The following is a 21,327-nucleotide window of genomic DNA, read 5'->3' on the forward strand; positions in this document are numbered from 1 at the left end:
AAACAGGTTCAGAATGCCTTTGTTCCTATAGAAGAGTGAAATACCTGATCCTCCCTAAGGCCAAAATCATGGGGGCTGCAGTCCTTTAAGATGGTCATGGGGAAGGCAAAAAAATTCAGACTTTTATTACTCTGGATAGCAATCCAGGAGGGAAGAGCCTGCAGGCCCCAGAACATCCCCTCTTGGAGCCCTGTAGACCACAGTCTTCCCCACTCTCATCCCTGCCCTCGTGAGAAAACTCTTTCCAGTGGATATCCGTGGAGAAACGTGCAAGCATCATCTAGGAAGGACATGGTGTCGTGGTTACAGAGGTCTCGCACCAGACTGCCATGCAGATTGTCCACAGAAGCTAGCCAGTTACTACTGGCAGAGACAGTGCAAACATAATGTGAACAGGACTCAGAATAAAATGCCGTCCCTGGGAGCATATTCTACCGGCTTCCTCTGCTCCTGCTTCTGCTGGTATCGGGCCTTCTGATAAAAAATGATGATGACCACAGTGACAATATTCAGAAGGATGACAAGCAAAATGAGCCAAAATGAGTATCCATAAGAGTGGGTTGTTGTCTTGATGGTGATCTCTGTATAAAGCTTATGGGACAGTTCTTCTGAGAGATGGTTGGACTCTGTATTCCCCACGAACAGTACCATGGTCAGGAACACAAAGGGTGCTGAAAAGAAGATTGAGCTTCATAAATGACACAATGAGGCACTCAACAGTATTTTTGCCCGTACATGTGTGCATGCATGTATGTGCCTTTCTGTGGTATGTGTGTGAATGTGCATACACGTATATGCACATACGTGTAGGCCAAGAGACAACACCAGGTGTTTTTTTTCTACCACTCTCTATTTTTATTTATCTATTTATTTTTGCAGAGAGGGCAGAGACTCCCACTGAACCTGGAATTCCCTGTTTCAACAGCAAGCCTCCGAGATCCCTCTTTTCTCCCCTTGTCCCTGCCCACCCAGATACATGGTTACTGATATGCACCACTCTGCCTGACTTTTGTCTTGGTTGCTTGGGATCTGAACTCAGCTCCTTGTTTCTTTGTAGCAATCACTTTACTCATTGAGCCATCTACCTGTCCTTGTGATACATATTTTTAAGTTACTTTAACTATTTCAATATATATATATATATATATATGAGCATGCGTCTGTGTGAGCATAGGTAGTCACCCACAGGGACCAGAATAGGGTATCGGATCCCTTAGAGCAGGTGTTATAGGTGTTTGTGAGTCACCCATGGGGAGGGGGGCAGATTCCAACTCAGGTCCTTGTGGGTAGGGATTGGGCAGCAGTCACTCTTAACTGCTGAGTCATCTCTCCAGCTGTGTGCCACCCCTCTGCATTTTTAATATCCTTTATTCTCTTTATGGGATACATAATCCATAGGCATTTATTGAACAGCTACATAGTGTTTCAAGATGAAGGAGACTGTAAAAATAAGATGTAAGAAATAAACTAGATTCTAGGCATGACATTCTAAATATCTTTCAGGACAGTATCTAACCTGCAGGCTCAGTCTCCTCAGAAGCTGTCTCTGGGTGACACACAGCCTGTGCCCCGGGCGACGGATGTAGAGGTGGGGGTGAGTGGACAGGAGATGGGGAGTGGATATGGTGAGCATATGGACAAACGACGTGGAAAGACACCAGCATCATAGGTGGGAGAGCAAGGGTGGGCAGTGGGTCACCCCCAACTGTGAGGGGTGAGTCCCACCAGGAGCAAGAGAGCCACAGGCTCTCAAGGGCTGCACTCATTCTACAAGGGCTAGATAGCCGCTGCAGATAGTCTACTCTGCAGGACCCAGGCAAGTGTAGCCTTGAACCAGGAAGTATCTTCAGCAAAGGAAGCATACAGTTGCGTAGGTGGGCGAGAGGCAGGTAGTAACCAGGAGTCATGAGGTCTCTCTTGGACTTGGTGAAAATATTTGGAACAGAATTGTAGTGATGCCTGCAGTGGCTAAGAACACGCCGAAACCCAACGAACAGTGTGCTTTAAGTACGTAATGCAAGTGACAGGTATTCCTATACCAGGAACACTGGAATAAAAAAGTAAAAAAATAAACTTTAGGAAGAAGATGAGGGTAAGGATGGATTTCATGCCCAGGTGGGGTTCTGACACATCAGGGGAATCCCCGGGATGAAGTCTGTCTGGGATCCTTCATCTGCTGACATACACAGAATGTGCACAGCTCTGAAGTCTTGGGCATCGGTTGTGTCCCACCCCACAGGCAAGGAAGCTCCCCAAACGGTCCTCGGAGAGAGGCTAATTAGGGGGGTTTGCAAGAGGAGAATGTTTGAGCAGCCCTTGATGACACACCTCACCCACAAAATAATGGCTTTATTTCTTAATTATTTGCATGAACAAAAGTCCCGTTCCTCTGATGCTCACTGGGCGCCTCTCACCCCTTCATTATCCTTCATTTTCCTCTTGTGAAGTTTCTTATAAAAGCTTAATTAATCATAAAGGAGTGGAATGGGCACAAGGTTAATGTCTTTACCCTAAAGTGGATTGTCTGGAGCTTTGATTTGCACAGGGAAGGGCTAGCATGTAGACACCTTGCCTATCTGCGCCCCTTCAAGGCAGATGCCTGGAGCCAGGGGCTCCACACTGCTTCTCCTTCCTTCTTTCCTTCCTTCCTTCCTTCCTTCCTTCCTTCCTTCCTTCCTTCCTTCCTACTTTCCTCCCTCCCTCCCTCTTTCCCTCCCCCCTCCCTCTCTCCCTCCCCCCTCCCTCTCTCCCTTCCTGAAATACTGGAGATCAAATCTAGACGCCTGAAAACAGTAAGCAAATGCTCCACCACTAAGCCACACCCCTGCCCTCTTTTCATTCTTTATACTGCGCAGCCAGACGGGTCTTGAACTTGAGGGTCTTCTTGTCTCAGGCTCCTAAGTAGCCAGGGATATAGGCTGCATCTAGGTCTGGCTAGTCTCACAGCTTCTCCATAGCTATAGATTGAAGGGCTGCAGGAGGTGGGGGCAGCAGTGGTGAGCTGTTCTGAAAGGCTTGGGGACATGAGCTTCCTCTAGGGCCCATCCCTGCTGGGCTATGACACCTACTCATTGTTTCTCCAGTTGAGGGACAATATGTCTGTAGCAGACAGTTTGTGACAGTCTCTCTGGATCCAACCTTCTCTCCACCCACCTTAAAATCCCCTGTGGGAAACCCCAGCCACACTGGGACCAGTGTGGGCTGAGGTCAGGGGGCATGAGCTTCAGGCAGTGTTATAGCTGTTTCTTCCCATCAGAAACCATCCAGATAATCCACTTCCTCTTCTGCCCACTGGGCCTGCTCACCACCTACAGCCCAGGAGAGCATGGGCGAGCCTACCTCCACAGGGAATTGTAGTATTCTCATTGGCCCCAGGGCCTTAAAGTCAGTCTGACACCAGCCCTCCCTCACAGCTTCCCAAAGACCAGGAAGCTACACTGTCAGTGCTAAACAGAAGCCCTTCTGTAGGATTAGCCTTTTCCAAACCAGTTTTTCACTAAACTCTGTAACACTCCAGATAAGGAAAGAAAATCAAAGGCTGTCTGAGGGTATATGAGGACAGAATCTGTCTTACTGAGCATCGGGACACAAAAGACTACCTCCAACTCCTATGTTTGCCCAAAGGCCAAAGGTCTCCTCAAGACCCAGGTCAGAAAGCAAACCTGGCCCTTACACACCCCTTATGGGTGGTTTTTCTGCCAACCTCACAGCCCTCTGTGTCAAAATATATGCCTGAGGCAGAAGGGCGGTGAGGGGAACTCTCTCCCCACAACCTAGGTCTTTGTGGCTAGACATAGGCAGGCTGAGGGGTGACTTTCCAGACTCCTTTTCTCCTTTTCCTTTGCAGACATATGCGGGGCCTCTGATACATGGACAGTCAGCTTTTTCTCCATTGCAGAGGAAAAGAGACGAAGCTACAGCCTTCAGGGGCCAGCTGGAAGCCCTGTGGGCTGCAGACAGGGCAGTACACGCCCACTGTAGCCTCTTGTCATCTCCCCTTCTCCTTTGGTGACCCATTTCTCCTCCACGTTCCTCTGAGACTGGAGAACAGCTGACCCTGGATCCCCCCAGTATGGATGAGTGTTCTTATCCAACTTGAAGGGTCAGATTATCTTTCTTGGCTTCAGACATTGATGAGGTCCTGTCAATGTGTGAATCTATGAGAACTGGATGCTCTCCTGACTCCTGGGAATTGGTAGACGTTCCCTGTAGGGCTGCCTCTGGTGGAGTTCGGGGTGGGTACAGACAAATGACCTTTAAGAGGATTGAATCAACTGTGCAGCTACAGAGCACACACTGGGAAATCAGCGTACACAGTGACGAAGAGAAACAGACTTCCCACGACATGATCTCTAAATCCAGCCATGTCTGAGGCCTCTGCTGCTGTTAGATCCGAGTTGCATGAGCAAAACTAAGAGCAATTCATTGTTTACCCTGGCAGTGAGTGAGGTCTGGTGGCTGATGGAAGGGCCTTGGATGCTTGGGACCTATATCTGGATTTGTAACCAACTCCCTTAACCTCTGGTTCTGAGTTCCACTACAGTTGTGGGGGTTGCAGTGTACGGGCAAAACCCATGGTGAGTCTTTTGACTGAGTCACAGCAGGATCCACTTCCCATCTGGACTCTGTCCTCCACCCAGGTACCCACCCACAAAATAACAAAATCACCTAGCAACCACAGAGCATCCTAGCCCACAAGAAGAGCGTTGGCTCCGGATGGCATCCTCCCTTGCTCTGCGACTTAGTCATCCAGGTGAGGCATCTCTGGAGTCCACATTTGCCCCTTGTGAAGGTAAGAAGGGGAGCAACGTGTGTTCATGAGCATGCATTGGTGTGCATAAGTATACACCTGTGTGTGCACGTGTATCTGCGTACATGTATGTGCACATGAGTCCTCTCAGGAAACTCACCACTGAGTCCGTTCCAGGTGTAGACGCCCATAGGACCCAGGAACGTCTGGTAAGGGTTGCTGATGCTGTTGTAGAAGGTGAATATTGAGCTCAGAACGGAAGTTCCCAGACTCAGGACCAGGAATAAGATGGCCACCAGATGCAGAGTCTTCTGGGAAGAATTACCCAATATCCCTAGAACTAAAGCAACATTTGGTGAATGCACAGTACAGAATGCAAATCCTAAGTACAGCTGAGCTAGAGAAGCTGTGGTGTCAGGGAAGGAAGCAGTAAATCGTTCATCCTGTAAGACCAAGACGGCATGGATCAGGAGATGGCTCAGTCAGTAATGTGCCGTAGAGGTTCAATCCCCAGAACCCACCTAAAAAAGCCAGGGGTGATGGTGAGTGCTTGTAATCTCAGTGTTGGGGAGATGGCTGAGACGGGTGGATCCCGGAGCTCCCTGGACAGTTAGTCTACTTGAACTGGTGACCTACAGGTTCAACCAGATACCCTGTCTCAAAAACCAAGATGGGCATCACCTGAAGAATGACATCGGTAGTTGACTTTACCTCCACCTGCACACGTATACATACGCACGTGCACTTGCATAGACACACTGAGTGCATATGTACATACAGGAACATACACAAACGCACGAGAATGAGCTGGCATCCTTCATGGCCAACCAGTCAGTGATCTTACTTGATTGCATAAGCACAGCACTAAAGGTGGCTGGATGTTTATCTGAGTTTTCAAGTTTTAGCAGAGGGTGGCCCCTCATATCTGCAACTTTCTTACCCATGATCTCTGCTATCTGAGCCTTGCTAGTAGGATAGATGGCAATTCCATTGCCATAGCTTCCCTTCGGGTCTTAGAATTAGTTGCTTCTGACAGAAACGTTTAGGGTGGGGTCACTGCGCAAACCCACATGCAGGTGAATCCCATAAACCCTGTGGCTTAGAAGAATTCAGTGAGCCGGGAGCAGATGACAGAGAAAAAAGCTGGAGAATAAGGGCTGGCAGAAATGACCAGAGAGGAGTCAGCTCGTATCTGGCAATGGAGATAGGAAAACATTTCTTGTTAGACCAAATCAGGGTGCTTACCCTGAGTGCAGACTCCATGTCCCAGCTCCAACACTGGAGGCAGCTGGAACACAAGCCTCTGGTTCACCCTCAGAACTTCCTTCTAAGCTTAAAGCACTTTGCAAAATAGCACCTGCATATATCTTAAATGCAAAGAAGCTCCATAATGGATCTACACTCATGGAAAACACAATGCAGATGCACTGGCAGAGTCGTCAGAACCTCGGGGCTTCCGAGCTCTAGCAGCCGTTTTCCAGGGCACAGAGCTCCCCCACATCCTGCTCTACTCCCACACACCAGACCAGATGTGACAGGTGTGCTCTTCCTAGGTGCACAGAGCAGCTCCAATGGCTGTCAGTATACGTCAGGATCTCCCACAAACGTGTTTACAGACCGTCTGTGAAGTCCCAAGGAAAAGACCACCAGGGAACGAGATTTGGTGCCGACTATAAAAACACTAACAAAAATCACTGGGAACTCAAGCCATAGTGGCCACAGAGGGGTGAGTAAGAACTAGTCAAAGTCTCCTTCTCTCTCTTCCTGTTTCACTGGTTCCCACGGATGTGGAGACATTCACAGCCTTAGCTCAGCACAGCTTTAAGGAACAGGAAGTAGTCATGCAGACCTGGATTCTTAGCTTCTAGGGCTGTGTGTGTTGGCTCCCGTGGGACAAAAGGAATGGCAAAGCATCTTCTGAACCATATCCTACCATTCTCCACCATCACTCTCTCTTTGCAAAGTGCCGCTCTCCATCCCCATACCAAAAGAACTATTGAGAAGTTCTCCGTGTGCCCTTGATTTCACCCCTGTTCTGGATACTCCTGGTGCTCGCTGTGGAACTGCACACCATGCACGGGTGTCTCCTTTCTCACTAGTAAGGAAAACAAGAGCCCCTGTGTGACTGAGAGACATGTGTAAGAAACAGGGGCCTGGAGGGAGGGCTCAATGGTTAAGAACACTAGCTGCTGTTGCAGAGAACAGCAGTTCGATTCCTACCAACCCACATGGTGGCTCACAATTATCTGTAAACTCCAGTTCCAGAGGAATCAACATCCAGCTGCCAGAAGAAGTCCTATTCTGACTTCCATGAGCACATGGTCCACACATATACATGCAGGCAAAAAATAAACTAAAATAAGTAATTCTTTTTTTTTTAAATGAAAAGAAGTGGTCTTTACTGAACTGTGTTTCTGGGTGATCGGAGCGGACACAGGACCCCAGGATGTGATATTTACCTTGTGTAAGAGTATGTGCTCAGCCCAGTTTGGGTGAAATCATCTTAAGTTTTAAGTCCTTGTATTTGATTTTCTAAATCTGCCACGTCCTCCGTCTAGACAAAGAGGGCGTGATCAAAAAATTGGGTCGTAGCACAAGTCCTCCAGGAAGAGAGAAGGCATCCTGAGTAGTGTGTGACTGAGCCTGGATCAGGCATCTCCTGGAAGGGAGTGCCCTGAGGGCAGCAACAACGGATACTGCTGCATAGCAAGGGGCCCTGCCTTAAAGAGCAAAGGGATGTGCAGGGAAGAGGGGCAGGAGAGACGGGAACTTGGCTACAGCATGTGCTAAACATTGACAAGCATCCCTCGTAACCCCAGAAGCACAGAGTCTGCACAAAAAGCAAAACACCAGCTCAGCAGTGAGTGAACCATGACCTCCCACCCCCACTGAAGAGCTTTTCTCTCCTCAGAGGCACAGGGGCAAAGCTCAGCTTCTAGAGGCAACACCTCCTTGTCGTTATGGTGACTGGGCTTTCCTATGACTTCTGTCAGTGACCCCTTTGGGAGATTGATCCCCTATCCCACATTCTCTGTCTTGTAACTTAAGCGTGGCTCCCAAAGACCACATGGACTGGGGCTTCACTAGTCCCTGATGTAACCAAGTGGGATCTCTCTCCGGCTCCTCCACACTCTTATGTAAATAGCTTATTTAGAAGGTTTTGCTTATACTAGCTCAGTATGTGCTGATTTTTAAACTGGAGGGAGGTGACGTCACAGGAGAATAGGAAAAAGCAACTGAGCTAGGGAGACACACCCAGCCGGAGGTCCAGACTGGTCCCTGTGGATGTGTCAGCCATTCATCTCCTCAAGGTGGATCCACTTCCTGTTCCCTAGCAGCCAGCTCAGGAGGAAACCCTTGCTCTCCAGGGAAGTTGGCTGGGGACAAAAGAGTTCTCTCTCTCCTTGGCAGTCCTGTAGTCAAGGAAATAACTGGAATATTTAAGCCAAGAGCAGAAACTTGAGTGTGAGGAACATGCCTGGTGTCCTAAACACCTGGATTTCTCTGAGTGTCTCTCTGCCTCACACAGTGACTTCCAGTTATAAGTGAATGTTCATTTACAATTGGAATATTCCATTAAAAAGCGACTGCGCAGGGCTGCAGACATGGCTGAGTGGGTGAAATGCTTGCCCTGAAGGCATCAGGGCCTGAGTTCAACCCTCCCAGAGCCTGTGTTTAAAAAGGAAGCCAGGCACAAAGCCTGTAATCCCAGCCCTGAGGAGACTGCCTTGCTTGCCAGTTAATCCAGCAGAAACAATTAGTGAGCTCCAGGTTCCCTTTGAGACCTTGTCTCAGAACACAGGGTGGAGGGGGTTGGGGAGATGGCTCAGCAGTTAAGGATGCTTACTGTTCTTCTTGTAGAGAACCCAGCTTCCATTGCCAGCACCCACATGGAGGTTCTCATTACAGGGAAGTCAGTACTTTCTTCTGGTCTCCGTGAGTTGCTACATCCACGTGATGGGTATAAACTTGCACAAGCATACATACATACACATAAAATTTAAAAAAAAAAACAAGACGGGACATAATTGGGAAACACAGGGTGCTGACCTCCGGCTTCCGTGAATGTGTGCACACTCATGCACAAGCACTTGCACGTGACATGCATGCCCCAAAAGAGAAAGAAAATGACAATCAAATTTAGCTCTGCCTTGACTTTCAATAAGATTTAACAAACGTGATTTTCCAAAGAGAGCTAATTTGGGGCTGCTGACTCATACTTTCCTACGTACTTGGGGGGCAATTTATCTTAATTTGGACTGCTGCATTGTAAAACTTATTTCTGAATTCCCTGCCACCTATGACAGCTCTGCCTTCCTAGCTCCAGCCTCAGAACTCAGACAATGCTAGCTGAAAGTTTGGTGAGAGTTAGCCAGAGTGCAGTAACAATAGCCCTCCCAGCATCTGACAGCTGCTCCCTCCCCGGAAAATTACCAGAGACATGGAGTTCTTTTTCTTTTTCTTTCTTTCATGGGACAAGCTTCCGATTCAGGAGTCCCATCACAATTGGAGCTAACTGCCCTGATTCTGGTGGCCTCAGAAAGAGGCCAAGAACAGGCAGCCACAGAGATGACAGCAGATAGCTCAGCCGGGCATTCAGACACCCAGATCCCCACAGGAGAAGATTCATTCATTTGGGACCCACTTGCCATCTGCTCTCCACCTCCAGGTCTTGTTTTCTGTGGTTCATAGGCACTGAGTGCCATGGTGGATACTGTCAACTTATAGGATCTAGAATTCTCAGGGAAGCAAACCTCTTGGCATGACTGTAAGGAAGTTTCTAGACTGGGTTAAGAGAAGTGGAAGGATCCACCTTAAAGGTGAGAACCAGGATTCACCTCGCTCCATCCCCCCCACTTCCCCACCCCCGCTTCTGTTTTCTACCTGTGGATACCATACGCCATGTGACCAACAACCACATGCTCCTCCCATGGTGACTTTTCCACCGTGACGGACTGTGCTTTCCAACTATGAGCCGGAACAAACCCTTCCTTCCTTAATGGCCTTTGCCATATATTTTGTCCTAGAAACACAAGTAACTCGGACTGATTCCACTCCCTCAGACACCTGGCCACGAGGGACCTGACCCAGTGAGATGCTGACATTAGTGAACATCACAGGGACTGAGTGATCTTAGACCTGGGCCCTCCCAGGAAGTCACAGCTAGCGCCTCAACCTCTTGGACAGTTGCTAAGGTTGTCTTGGAAGATAACCGATTAAGCCTTCTGGTTTGGCCCATTCTTTCCATCTCTTTCTTCCAATGTGGTCACATCTATAAGAAGGAAAAAGGATAAACAGCCCTTCTCCAGAAAACACATCCTGATACATGAGATGAAGTCCGAGTAGGGAGGTAGGGAGTCTTCACATAGTCTCAAGAAATCAACTTCATTTGTTCTTTACTTCTCAATTAGTTTCTGTGCTGTATTTGCCTTCTTAATTCAGTTCTGTTAAATACTGCAATGCTGAGATCACAGAAAAGAAATAAGAGCCAGTGAAGTTTGGGGACAGAGGAAAAGCCGGATTGTGACAGCCCACTGGTAACAGTTGATCCTTGGCCTAAGTTCAACACTCGGAGACCATTGAGCCTGACACTTGTCCTCAGTCTGCCTGTGTTCCTCTCTAAGGTTGTGTCCTGAGCTATTAAACACACACAAAAAAATCAACTTCAAGCAACCCACTGCCAAGGGGCATGAAAGTAATGCCCAAAGCTTGTGTCAGCCTTGTATCTGACCAAGGCAAGGTTGGTAACCATCAACCCTGAGTCAGAATTACTGTCTGTTTGTCTTAAAATCATCCAGTGTACGAATCACTTTTTCCATTGCTACAATCAAGAGCTTAATGAAAGCAATTAAAGGGCAGAAGGTTCACAGTTTGAGAGTATAGTCCACCATGGTGGGGCAAACATGACTGCAGGAGCTTGAGACAACTAGACACATTGCATATGCAGAGAAGAAGAAGAAGAAGAAGAAGAAGAAGAAGAAGAAGAAGAAGAAGAAGAAGAAGAAGAAGAAGAAGAAGAAGAAGAAGAAGAAGAAGAGAGGAGGATGCTGATGATGCATTCACCTTTTCCATTTTCCGCAATCTGAGACCTCCATCCATGAGATGATACTACCCACATTTAGGGTGGATCATTTCACCTTAACCCAATATAGAAACTCCCTCTCAGAAATGCCCGAGGCTTGTCTCCTAGGTAACACTCCTTCCCATCAGGTTGGTAGTCAATGTTGACCAACATACCTGATGTTAGAAATTGACTAAAATGTTTCCTACAGGTTCAAGTTTTCAAGGTTCAGACTCTGGCCTGTGGCACAGTTTTAAGGGCCGTGGAAACTTCCAAAGACACATTCTGGCTATGAGAAGTATATTACCAGGGGCAAGCCTTTTGAAGGTTAGACCCACTTTGATGCTGGCTTGTGTTTTCTGGTCCACCCTCTGTGAGGAAACTACCTGACACTCCACCACCACAGTTGAACATGCTCCGCCATGCCTTTCTCACCATAATCCCTCTGAGACCACGAACCAAAAATAAATCATGCTTCCCTTAAGTTGCTTCTCTCGGGTGTTTTGTCATAGTTACATGGAAAATAACGCATCTAGTAAGACACCTATTTTTTCTAAACAAGAGGAATGGAACCTGAATCTGAAATTCTTCTCATTGGCATGGGAGGCCAAATACAGAGGGTCCTGGCAGCATCCAGGAGATTGCATCTCTGGGCCAGAGTCAGTGCCATGGTAACTCAGCTGTTGGAGTGTCATGTGACTACGGACCAGGATGCACTTGGGACCAAGATCAAAGGGACCTAGGCCACAGGAAGAGAAATAACATTTGTTGAAATTTCAAAGTGATTGTGTAAAGATGCTTGGTCTGGTTAGGATAGAGACTGGAGATCACCTTCTGAGGGGTGCTACATTCAAGTGACACATTGCCCCATTCCTGCCATCCTGGGGAAATAGTACACATCATGCCCCTTAGGCCCTATGGCATTCTCAGAGTCAAGGGGTTAACTTCATTAGGGATCTGTTATAAAGCACTCAAGAGCCAAACCAGGGGAGGCAGGGGGGCACACCCTCGTGAGCGTGAGCACAGGTCCTTCTAGGAGTTCACAGGACTGTGTTCCCCACCCCACCTCCAGCTGTTATGGAAACTCACATGAGTGCAGGGTGTTGCACTGCAGAGGAGGAGGAGCTTCCCTTGCCCTGGATAGGGAACACTTCACCACAGGAGCTGTGTACAGACCCTATCAGCACCTAAGTCTAAGTCCTGCACTCACACAGCACATATTTTGAGCTAAAATTATACAGCTGGAACTTTAGGAGTAGCAAAGACCATCTACTCATGGCTAGACAGAGCTAAACAATCTCTTTTCTGGACATTAGACAAATCAGGACCCATCTAGCCAGCCTGAGCTCACTGCCAGGCCAGTTCCACAACAGAAGGGTTCCTGACTGGAGCTGACTAGGCATCATCTCCATCCATTGACCCATTGTTGTCTGGATGGTTTTGACACTTTAAACCAAACACTATTGCCCATTCTGTTCTTTCACTTCAAGCTGTAGTCCAAATAGACACAATATGTTAGAACCTCCCCGTGCAGAAGTGTAGCAGGGCCTGGTGATATGCTTCTTTGCCTGAGGATTTCAGTGTGTCCTAGCCTTAGCCACAAAGCTAAAACTCTTGACTTTTCAAGGGGAAGCATCCATTTGTCAGTGCTGAATAGGACAATGCATGATTAATTTTATACAGATTTAATTTTGCTACCAACGATTGACCAATGATGTACACAGTAGCCCCGACTTACTTGCCGGAGAGCAGAATGTCCCACTGTAAATACTGGATTCTGCTGACAGGGTTAGCAACAGAAGATTTTTAACATTGCCTACATACATGTTTTAAGGATGACTTCCTGTCTGGGAGAACCGTTTACATGTTCAGTGCTTACCACAGTCACACGTATGGAAAATCCCATAGTCCCTGAGTGGTCCCTAGATGCCTACCAGCAACTGTGTAGCATCTTCCTCCATGGGGTGGTTGTTGACCCTCTGGAGCAATGGGAGGTTGGACTATAAGTGTGAGGGGTGGCTACAGTGGCTTTCCAGTACTAAAGGATAAAACTAGAGAGAACCGGGCACGGGCAACACAAGCATTCTGACTCTGTTGATACACTAAGTGGAAGGACCTAACTATCATTGACCCCAAGCTGTGTCACCACCGCGACTGAGGCTGTCCTTCCTCTCCAGACACCAGCATGCGCACTCCCAGTCACATAGGGCTGATTTGCCAGGCCTGACCTTTCCTGTCCTTCTCTGGGCCTCCCTGGCTAGATAGAGACTCAGGGCTTCCACTGAGGCCATCAGTCTCTAGATAGAATCAACTGATCCCCAGTCAACACTGTATAGACTTCTGTCTCCAATTTAAAGCATTTAAATCTGCCAAAGGATGCTCAAACAAGCCTACTTTTGGTTTTTAAAACGGTATCATTAAATGGGCCTTTGAAATCTTAGCTTCTGGTTGTTGGGGAGCAGGTCTCTTCACGGCAAAACACAACGCCCACTTATATGCTACACAATGCACAAATGTGACTTTCACCTATCAAGAACCATAATGCCAGATCTCAAACTATAAAACTCAAGTAGCTACATTTGCTTAGCCTCAACAGTTTCTTATTTTGTGTATATAGAAAAAAGACGTTATTATATCAGAAATGAGGAACAATTAGGAATTCCTGTCAGTGATAGGATTAAGAAGAAATTAAATGTCACTTCCAGTAATGAGATATTTTGAACACAAAAGCATACGTTCAAGAAGCTGGGAAATACGGACTGGGTGTTGATGTTTACTGCTTTAGACTTTCCCTATGTAACTGCTTATAAACTTCTGGATGGAGGTGGATGTCCTGTGTCAAAACCCATGGTTAACATCCTTTAAGATACTGCTCTTGCTGGCTATTAAACACTATAAAACTGTCACATACTTTAATTATTTATTTGTCAATAAACTAGATAGGTACCATTCAAGCCCAGCCGCTGCTAAAATGGTTTAGACTCTGACAATAACAAGACAACCAGAGAGGAGGAGTCTAAAATAATGATAAACACCTTTTCAAAATTATGAGTTAACCCATTGATAACCTAACTTGAAGCTTTGAAGAGATTAGTGTCAAATGACTATTTGTCCACAATACAAAATTATAGGAATCTTAGCCATTCTTTCTATCTCCATTCAAATTAGGTGATCACTTACCCTCAAAGTTTTTGTCCAGCTCTTGAAGGCCTTCATTCAAATCTTGAGTACTTATACCACGGAAAAGACCATAGGTGATGACAATGGTACCATTGGAAATAGGATCTGTGAAGAAAATACTGCTGGTGACCCATGCTTGTGTCCCCAGAATCGAGCAGATGACAACAACAGAGCCAAGGCTTGTGAGAAAGCCAGATAGGAACATCAACGTCTTCTGTGTAGTTGGCATTTTCTCAGGAGAAAAGCTCCCTGGGATAGAATAACAACCAACTTAGAATATTTGGAGGCCTTATCATTTGGAGTCCAGTGTTTAGGAAGGAAGTCTAGTATTCTGTTGTGAGTGTGAAAGCTGTGTGTCTTCGCCGGAAGTTTTATGCTCCTGGACATTGAACTATGAACAAGGCCATAAAGATGTGCAGACACTGAACTTTGGTCTAGAACAAGCAGTTGCTATGGCTGCAGCCAACCAGCATGAAGAAGGGCTGGGCTGTCCTTCCAGGACTTCCTCAATCACATGACTAATTTATAACCTTTATCATGCCGTGGAAGCCAGGTTAACCAACTGTGTGAGGACACAATTTGAATTCTCAAGTGATGAGAATCGAAAACTGTACCCCAAAAGGATGGCAGCACAGGGCCCCAGCACCGCTGGGAATCACATAGGATGGATTTATTTATCCTTTACTGAGATTCCTGAAGCAAGCGTCAAACCTTTGCCAAGGTCCTGTGAAGTAGAAACAGAAAGGTTCACCCTTCTAGGTTACATACCCTTATTCTTAGACCTTATTATTATTAGCCCTTCAAGTTCCCTCTTCCATGGCATCCTGTTTGCATCTTATTTAAATGATAGCATCAGAGGGTATATTATTAACAGTCTTTAGTACTCTGCTAAAAGTGGCTCTAAACATTCTTGCAGCGATCTCTGTCTTATTTACTTTTCTATTACTGTAAAGGGACACCATGACCAAGGTAACTTACAAAAGAAATCATTTAATTGGGGGCTTGCTTACTCTTCCAGAGGGTCAGTTCATGATCATCATGGCAGTGGGTGAAGCAGCCCTCAGGTATGACATTGGAGGAGTAGCTGAGAGCTTATATCCTGAACTGAAGGCAGGGGGCAAAGAAAAAGAGTAAGACTTTGTCTGACATGGGCTTTTGAAACCTCAAAGTCCACTCCCAGTGACATATCTCCTCCAAGAAGGCCACAGCTTCTCCCACAAAGCCACACCTCCAATCCTTCCTAAACAGTACACCAACTTGGAATAAAACATTCAAATACATGAGACTATGGGGGCTATTTTCATTCTAACCACTGTAATTTCTAACTCTGGTTCTTGTGGCCCAGCAGATAATAGTCTATAAATAGTTGTCTCCAGTTCTCGGTGATACCTGCCCACTCATTAATTATAAACAAGCTCACATCCTATTTATTTATTTATTTATTTATTTATTTATTATGTATACAATATTCTGTCTGTGTATATGCCTGCACGCTAGAAGAGGGCACCAGACCCCATTAGAGATGGTTGTGAGCCACCATGTGGTTGCTGGGAATCGAACTCAGGACCTTTGGAAGAGCAGGCAATGCTCTTAACCTCTGAGCCATCTCTCCAGCCCCAGCATCCTATTCTTTAATTTCATTTTTATTGTGGTTTTTCATTACAGAGCATAGCATATGCACATCAGAATCCCCTGTTCTTCTTAAATATCCTACTTACCTGTGGGATGAGGGTTCTTCTCTCATAAGGGCAGCAAATGGACTGAAGACACACAAATCACTAGGCTCAGTCTCTTCACTTTCTGTGGGAAAGAGAAGCATGCAGATAACCATAGAACAAAAAGATAGGTATTGAAATGCAAAATACAAGGAAGGCAGATCAGCTATAGCTAGGAGAGGGTAATTGATGCCACACTTCTGTCACTAGATAGATAGATGATGGGTGGATGGATGGATGGATGGATGATCAAGTCACCACATTAACCCCTCCTCCCCTACTGCCCAGGGACCTTAAACTGCTGCTAAAAAGAAACACAAGCAGGAGGACCTTTACATCTGGCTGAAGAACTGAAATTGAGGTTGTGACTTTCTGGGGCATTTGGAGCATATTGAACAAGATTCCAGTTATGTACAAATGTGGCTCAGGAAGCCCTTCTAACCTCTTAGCAGCTTCAACCTATGGCTCTGCTGCACATTAGCAGGGTGAGACTCTCTTAGGCTGGTTGTGAAGCATCATGTGAGGACCGTGAGGTTCCAGAGGCTGGATGGATGGTGCTGGAACTCTTCAATGTTCCAGTCAACTGGGGTATAAGACTCTTAGAGGATGCCTCTGTCATTCAGACCAGGGAGCAGAACAGACTGTTCCTTAAGCCTGAGCTGTTTAAGGGTTTTTACAGACACAGCCTAACAAAGCTGAAAGTCATCTAGAATACTCAAAAGCATTGTCTTCAAGCAACAACAAGACATTATAAACTTTTCAGTAAAATGAAAATAGGTGGGAAAATAAGGCATCCTTACCTTCCTCTATCAATAGAAGCACCCTCAAAGATAATATGGATGTTTAAAGCAGGAGACAAGAATCAGAAATGCTATTATAAAAATGTTCAAGGATTTAAAGGAAAGGATTATGTAATGGACAAAAGGTGCCAGTCAGCTTCAGCTGTCAACTTGTCCTACCTGGGAAGAGCAAACCTCAATTCAGAAATTGCCTCCATTGGATTGACTAGTGGGCACGTCTGTGGGGCATTTTGTATTTTTCCCCCTTATTTTATTTTCTTTAAAACAATCTTTTTTTAAATTCCATATATCAATCCCAGTTCCCTCTCCCTCCCCTCCTCCCACTTCCCCCACCTGATGCGGGAGTCTCCTTTGTGTGTTGCTTGTATTGGTTAATGAATAAAGAAACTGCCTTGGCCTGATAGGGCAGAACTTAGGTAGGTGGAGAAGACAGAGCTGAATTCTGAGAGGAAGAAAGCAGAGTGAGAGAGACGCCATGGAGACACTGGACTTTTACCCAGGAAGCCACTGCCATGTGGTGATACATAGATTAATAGAAATGGGTTAAACTAAGATGTAAGAGCTAGCCAATAAGAAGTTAGAGCTAATGGGCCAAGCAGTGTTTTAATTAATACAGTTTCTCTGTGGTTATTTTGGGGCTAAGCTAGCTGATCGGCCATGACGAACAAGTGGCCCCTTTCCTGTTACACCCACCTTCCTCCCATTCCACTCCCATTCATTCCTCAGAGAGGGTGAGGCCTCCCATGGTGAGTCAACAAAGTCTGTCACATCACTTGAGGCAGGACCAAGGCACTCCTCCTTGTATCTTACGTGGCTTGGGCAGTTTGAGATGCTACTGGCCATGAAACCAGTATTTATCCCTAGATATTAATTCTTATTTATTTATTTAAACTATCTTTTCTCATTTTATATACCAATCCAAGTTCCCTCTCCTTTCTCTGCTCCTGCTGCCCTACCTCCCACCCACCCACCCCCATCCATTCCTCAGAGAGGGTAAGTCTTCCCTTAGGGAGTCAACAAAGTTTGGCACATCACTTTGAGGCAGGACCAAGGCCCTTGCCCCTATATCTAGGCTGAGCAAGGTATCCCTCCAAAGAGAACAGGCTCCAAAAAGCCAGTTCAAGAACTAGAGATAAATCCTGGTCCCACTGCCAGTGGCCCTACATACTGCCCTAGCCACACAACTGTCACCCACATTTAGAGGGCCTAGTTCAGTCCTGGGGCAGTGAGCTCCCACTAGCTCAGGTCAGCTGTTTCTCTGGGTGTCCCTATCATGTTCTTGACTCCTTTGCTCACATTATCACTCCTCCTTCTCTTTGATTGGACTCTGGGCCACACTGAACCTCATAGAAGAGAAAGTAGGAAGTAGCCTTGAATGCATGGGCACAGGAGACCACTTCCTAAATATAACACCAATAGTACAGACATTGAGAGCAACAATAAATAAATGGGACCTCCTGAAACTGAGAAGCTTCTGTAAGGCAAAAGACATAGTCACTAAGACAAAATGGCAGCCAATTAAATGGAAAAAGATCTTCACCAACCCCACATAGGACAGAGGTGACCTCCAAAATATATAGAGAACTCAAGAAACTGGACAGCAAACCAAATAATCAAATAAAAAAAATGGGGTACAGATCTAAACAGAGAATTCTCAACAGAAGGATCTCAAATGGCTGAAAGACACTTAAGGAAATATTCAACATCCTTAGCCACCAGGGAAATGCAAATCAAAATGATTCTGAGATATCATCTTATGCCAGTCAAAGTGGCTAAGACCAAAAATGTAGATGATAGCTTATGTTGGAGAGGATGCAGAGTAAGGGGAACACTCTTCCCCTGTTGGTGGGCCTACAAACTTGTACATTTGCTTTGGAAATCAGTATGGCGATTTTCAGAAAATTGGGAATCAATCTACCTCAAGACCCAGCAATACCACTCTTGAGCATATATCCAAAGGATGTACACTCATACCACAAGGACATTTGCTCAACTGTACTCATAGCAGCATTATTCATAATAGGTAGAACCTGGAAACAACCTAGATGCCCCTCAACCGAAGAATGGATAAAGAAAATGTGGTCCATTTATACAGTGAAGTACTACTCAGCGGTAAAAAGCAACGATGTCTTGAAATTTGCAGGCAAATGGATGGAACTAGAAGAAACCATCTTGAGTGAGGTAACCCAGATCCAGAAAGACAAATATAATATGTACTCACTCATAAGTGGATATTAAATGTAAAGTAAAGGATAACTAGCCTAGAGTCCATGACCCCAGAGAAGCTAGGTAACAAGGAGAACACTAAGAGAGGCATATGTGGATCCCCCTGGGAAGGGGAAATAGACAAGAACTCCTGAGAAAACTGGGAGCATGGGGGATGAGAGAGTAGAAGGGAAGCAGGGAGAAGGGAGGGGGAAGGAAAACATGAGGGAACTGAATGGCCGAGATGGGGGAAGGACAGAGAGGAACAAGGAAAGAGATACCTTGATTGAGAGTCATTATGGGGCTAGCAAGAAACCTGGCACTAGGGAAATTCTCAGGAATCCACAAGGATGACCCCAGCTAAGACCCTAAGTAAGAGTAGAGAGGATGCCTGAACTGTTCTTCCCCTGTGATCAGATTGATGACTACCTTAATTGTCATCATAGAAACTTCATCCTGCAATGGAATTTTCTTAATTGCTAATGGGTGCAGAGAATCCAGCCCACTGGGGATGGTGCCATCCCTGGACAAGTGGGTCTGTGCTGTGGAAGAAAAGTATCTGAACAATCCAGAGAAAGCAAGCCAGTAAGCAGAGTTCCTCCATGATTTCTGCCTCAGTTCCTGTCTCGTTTCTGCTTATTATTGACTATAACTTGAGAAATGAAATAAGCCCGTTCCTCCCCTTTTGAACCCAGTCTATCACAACAACAGAAAAACAAACTAGAACAACAGAAAGCTTCTTCAGAGAAGTAAAAATAATCAAATAAAACTTCTATGATCTAAAAATATAACATCTGAAATGAAAATTTCACTGAATCGATTTAACAGAAGACAAAGCACCATGGGAGAAAGACAGTGAGTAGACACACATCACAATAAGGAGTGGGTCTGGTGGAGAGGGGAGGTGGGGGAGAGAGGCTGAGAGGAGGGGAGGGAAAGGAACTGTGGTCAGGATGTAATACATGAGAGGAGAATAAACAAAACAAATTTTAAAAGAACAATTTAAACTCATTGGCTTAGTGACCCAAAGACAGCATTAAGAGATACCATGTTTGTATCTCTAGCGTTTGAGAAGTGGGGGAAAGGGGAAACATTTTTAAAGGAGTAAAGGCTGAAATATCTGCAACTCTGATTAAAAGATTGACTTATTTTATTTTATGTATATGAGTGTTTTGCCTGCGTGTACATTCCTGCATCATGGGAATGCCTGGTACCTATGGAGACCAGCAAAGCGAGTCAGATTCTTGGAAACAGAATTGTGTATGCTTGTGAGCTGCCATATGGGTGCTGAGAACTGAACCTGGGTTCTTTGCAAGAGCAGAAAATGTTCTTAACCACTGAGCTCTCTCTCCAGTCTGACTCTGACTTAAAGAAAAAATATATATACTTTGCTTTCAATCCATGAGGTAGAAAGTCAGAGAGAGACATTCTAAATCACATTTCTACAAGCAGTAATAAGAAGGGAAATCAGAAAACAAAACTAGGGGGGAAATATATACTAGCTAACCATGGAAAGGCAGTAAAGGGCGAATCTCAAAAAGATTTTTGCTGTGTGAAAGAAACTAGAAATAACACAGTGTTTAGAAAGAGCCATCTGCCTATATATAACATACTATCTAATCACGTTCTGTACAGAGCGAGAGCAGGCAACACTATCTGTGGTAACAGACATCAGAATAATGGCTGTCCTTGTGGGATGCATCATTTTCTGAAAAAAAAAAAAAAAAAAAAGACAGGAGCGGGTGTTTTAGGGGACCAAAATGTCAGTTTGTGTGTGTGTGTGTGTGTGTGTGTGTGTGTGTACGTGTGTGCGCAGGTGTGTGTATTGTGAGCAGGTGTGTGTGTGTGTGTACGTGTGTGCGCAGGTGTGTGTATTGTGAGCAGGTGTGTGTGTGTGTGTACATGTGTGTCTGTGTATGTATCGGTCTGTGTGTGGAGGTGGCGGGAGGAGTTGCCTCTCAGGAGCCATCCGACTTGTTTTATTGAGACAAAGCCTCTCATTAGTACCTGAGCCTTGCTGACTTGGCTAGACCAGCAAACCAAAGAAGCCTAGGAATCTACTCGTTTCCACCCCTCAGTAATGGGGTGTTAAATAGCTTTCACACTACCCCTGGCTTTTTACCTGGGTGGTGAGTCAACTTAGGTCCTCATGCTTGTGGGGCAGGCACTTTGCCAGCTGAGCTATCTCCCTGTGCCAGAAATGCCAGTATCTTGGTAGGGGCATGCGTGTTACCTATGTATCTGTATCTACTCACTGCACTGCGTCCTTAGGATCTCACATTATATGTATATAGCTCATCAGTAAAAAGAAATTCAAGAAAAATGAATTAAAATATTGTGAGGACTGAGACTAGTGTGGAGCTTTGTGTTTGCTAGGGTTTAGAGGGTTTTTTTGTTTCATTTTGTTTTCTGATTGTTTTTTATTTTTTTTTTCTGGGCAAGTAGAGAGGCTTCCTGCAGAGTCAACCCTTTTGATTTCAGTAGACGAGAACTGCTAGTGCTTGGGCCTAACTCATAAAAAGAGGGGTAGACGGAACAATATTGACAAATAGAAATTAAAACTTCTGCTGTCTTCTAGAGGCCGTAAGAGTCATGTCTCTACATATGAACAGGTTC

General features: G+C 45.7%; 1 protein-coding gene across 1 annotated transcript; it reads right to left on the minus strand.

Moving 5' to 3' along the window:
• Positions 1-399: 399 nt before the first annotated feature.
• Positions 400-14,220, minus strand: Clrn3 (clarin 3). Its single transcript, XM_038318305.1, has 3 exons — positions 13,992-14,220; positions 4,911-5,090; positions 400-671 (listed from the first exon to the last, which is right to left on the minus strand). The coding sequence occupies exons 1-3, from the start codon at positions 14,218-14,220 to the stop codon at positions 400-402; spliced, it is 681 nt and encodes a 226-aa protein (XP_038174233.1).
• Between the last annotated feature and the right edge of the window lie 7,107 nt (positions 14,221-21,327).

This window comes from Arvicola amphibius, chromosome 1 (genome assembly GCF_903992535.2).
Source record: "Arvicola amphibius chromosome 1, mArvAmp1.2, whole genome shotgun sequence".
NCBI lineage: Eukaryota > Metazoa > Chordata > Mammalia > Rodentia > Cricetidae > Arvicola > Arvicola amphibius.

What these genes read in the sequence shown, in the direction of transcription:
- Clrn3 (XM_038318305.1), bottom strand. Translation starts at nt 14,220, where the DNA reads ATGCCAACTACACAGAAGACGTTGATGTTCCTATCTGGCTTTCTCACA. An exon ending in GCTGGACAAAAACTTTGAGG is followed by an intron (nt 5,091 to 13,991) that starts GTAAGTGATCAC and finishes ATGTTGCTTTAG; the next exon opens with TTCTAGGGATATTGGGTAAT. An exon ending in CACCTGGAACGGACTCAGTG is followed by an intron (nt 672 to 4,910) that starts GTGAGTTTCCTG and finishes TCTTCTTTTCAG; the next exon opens with CACCCTTTGTGTTCCTGACC.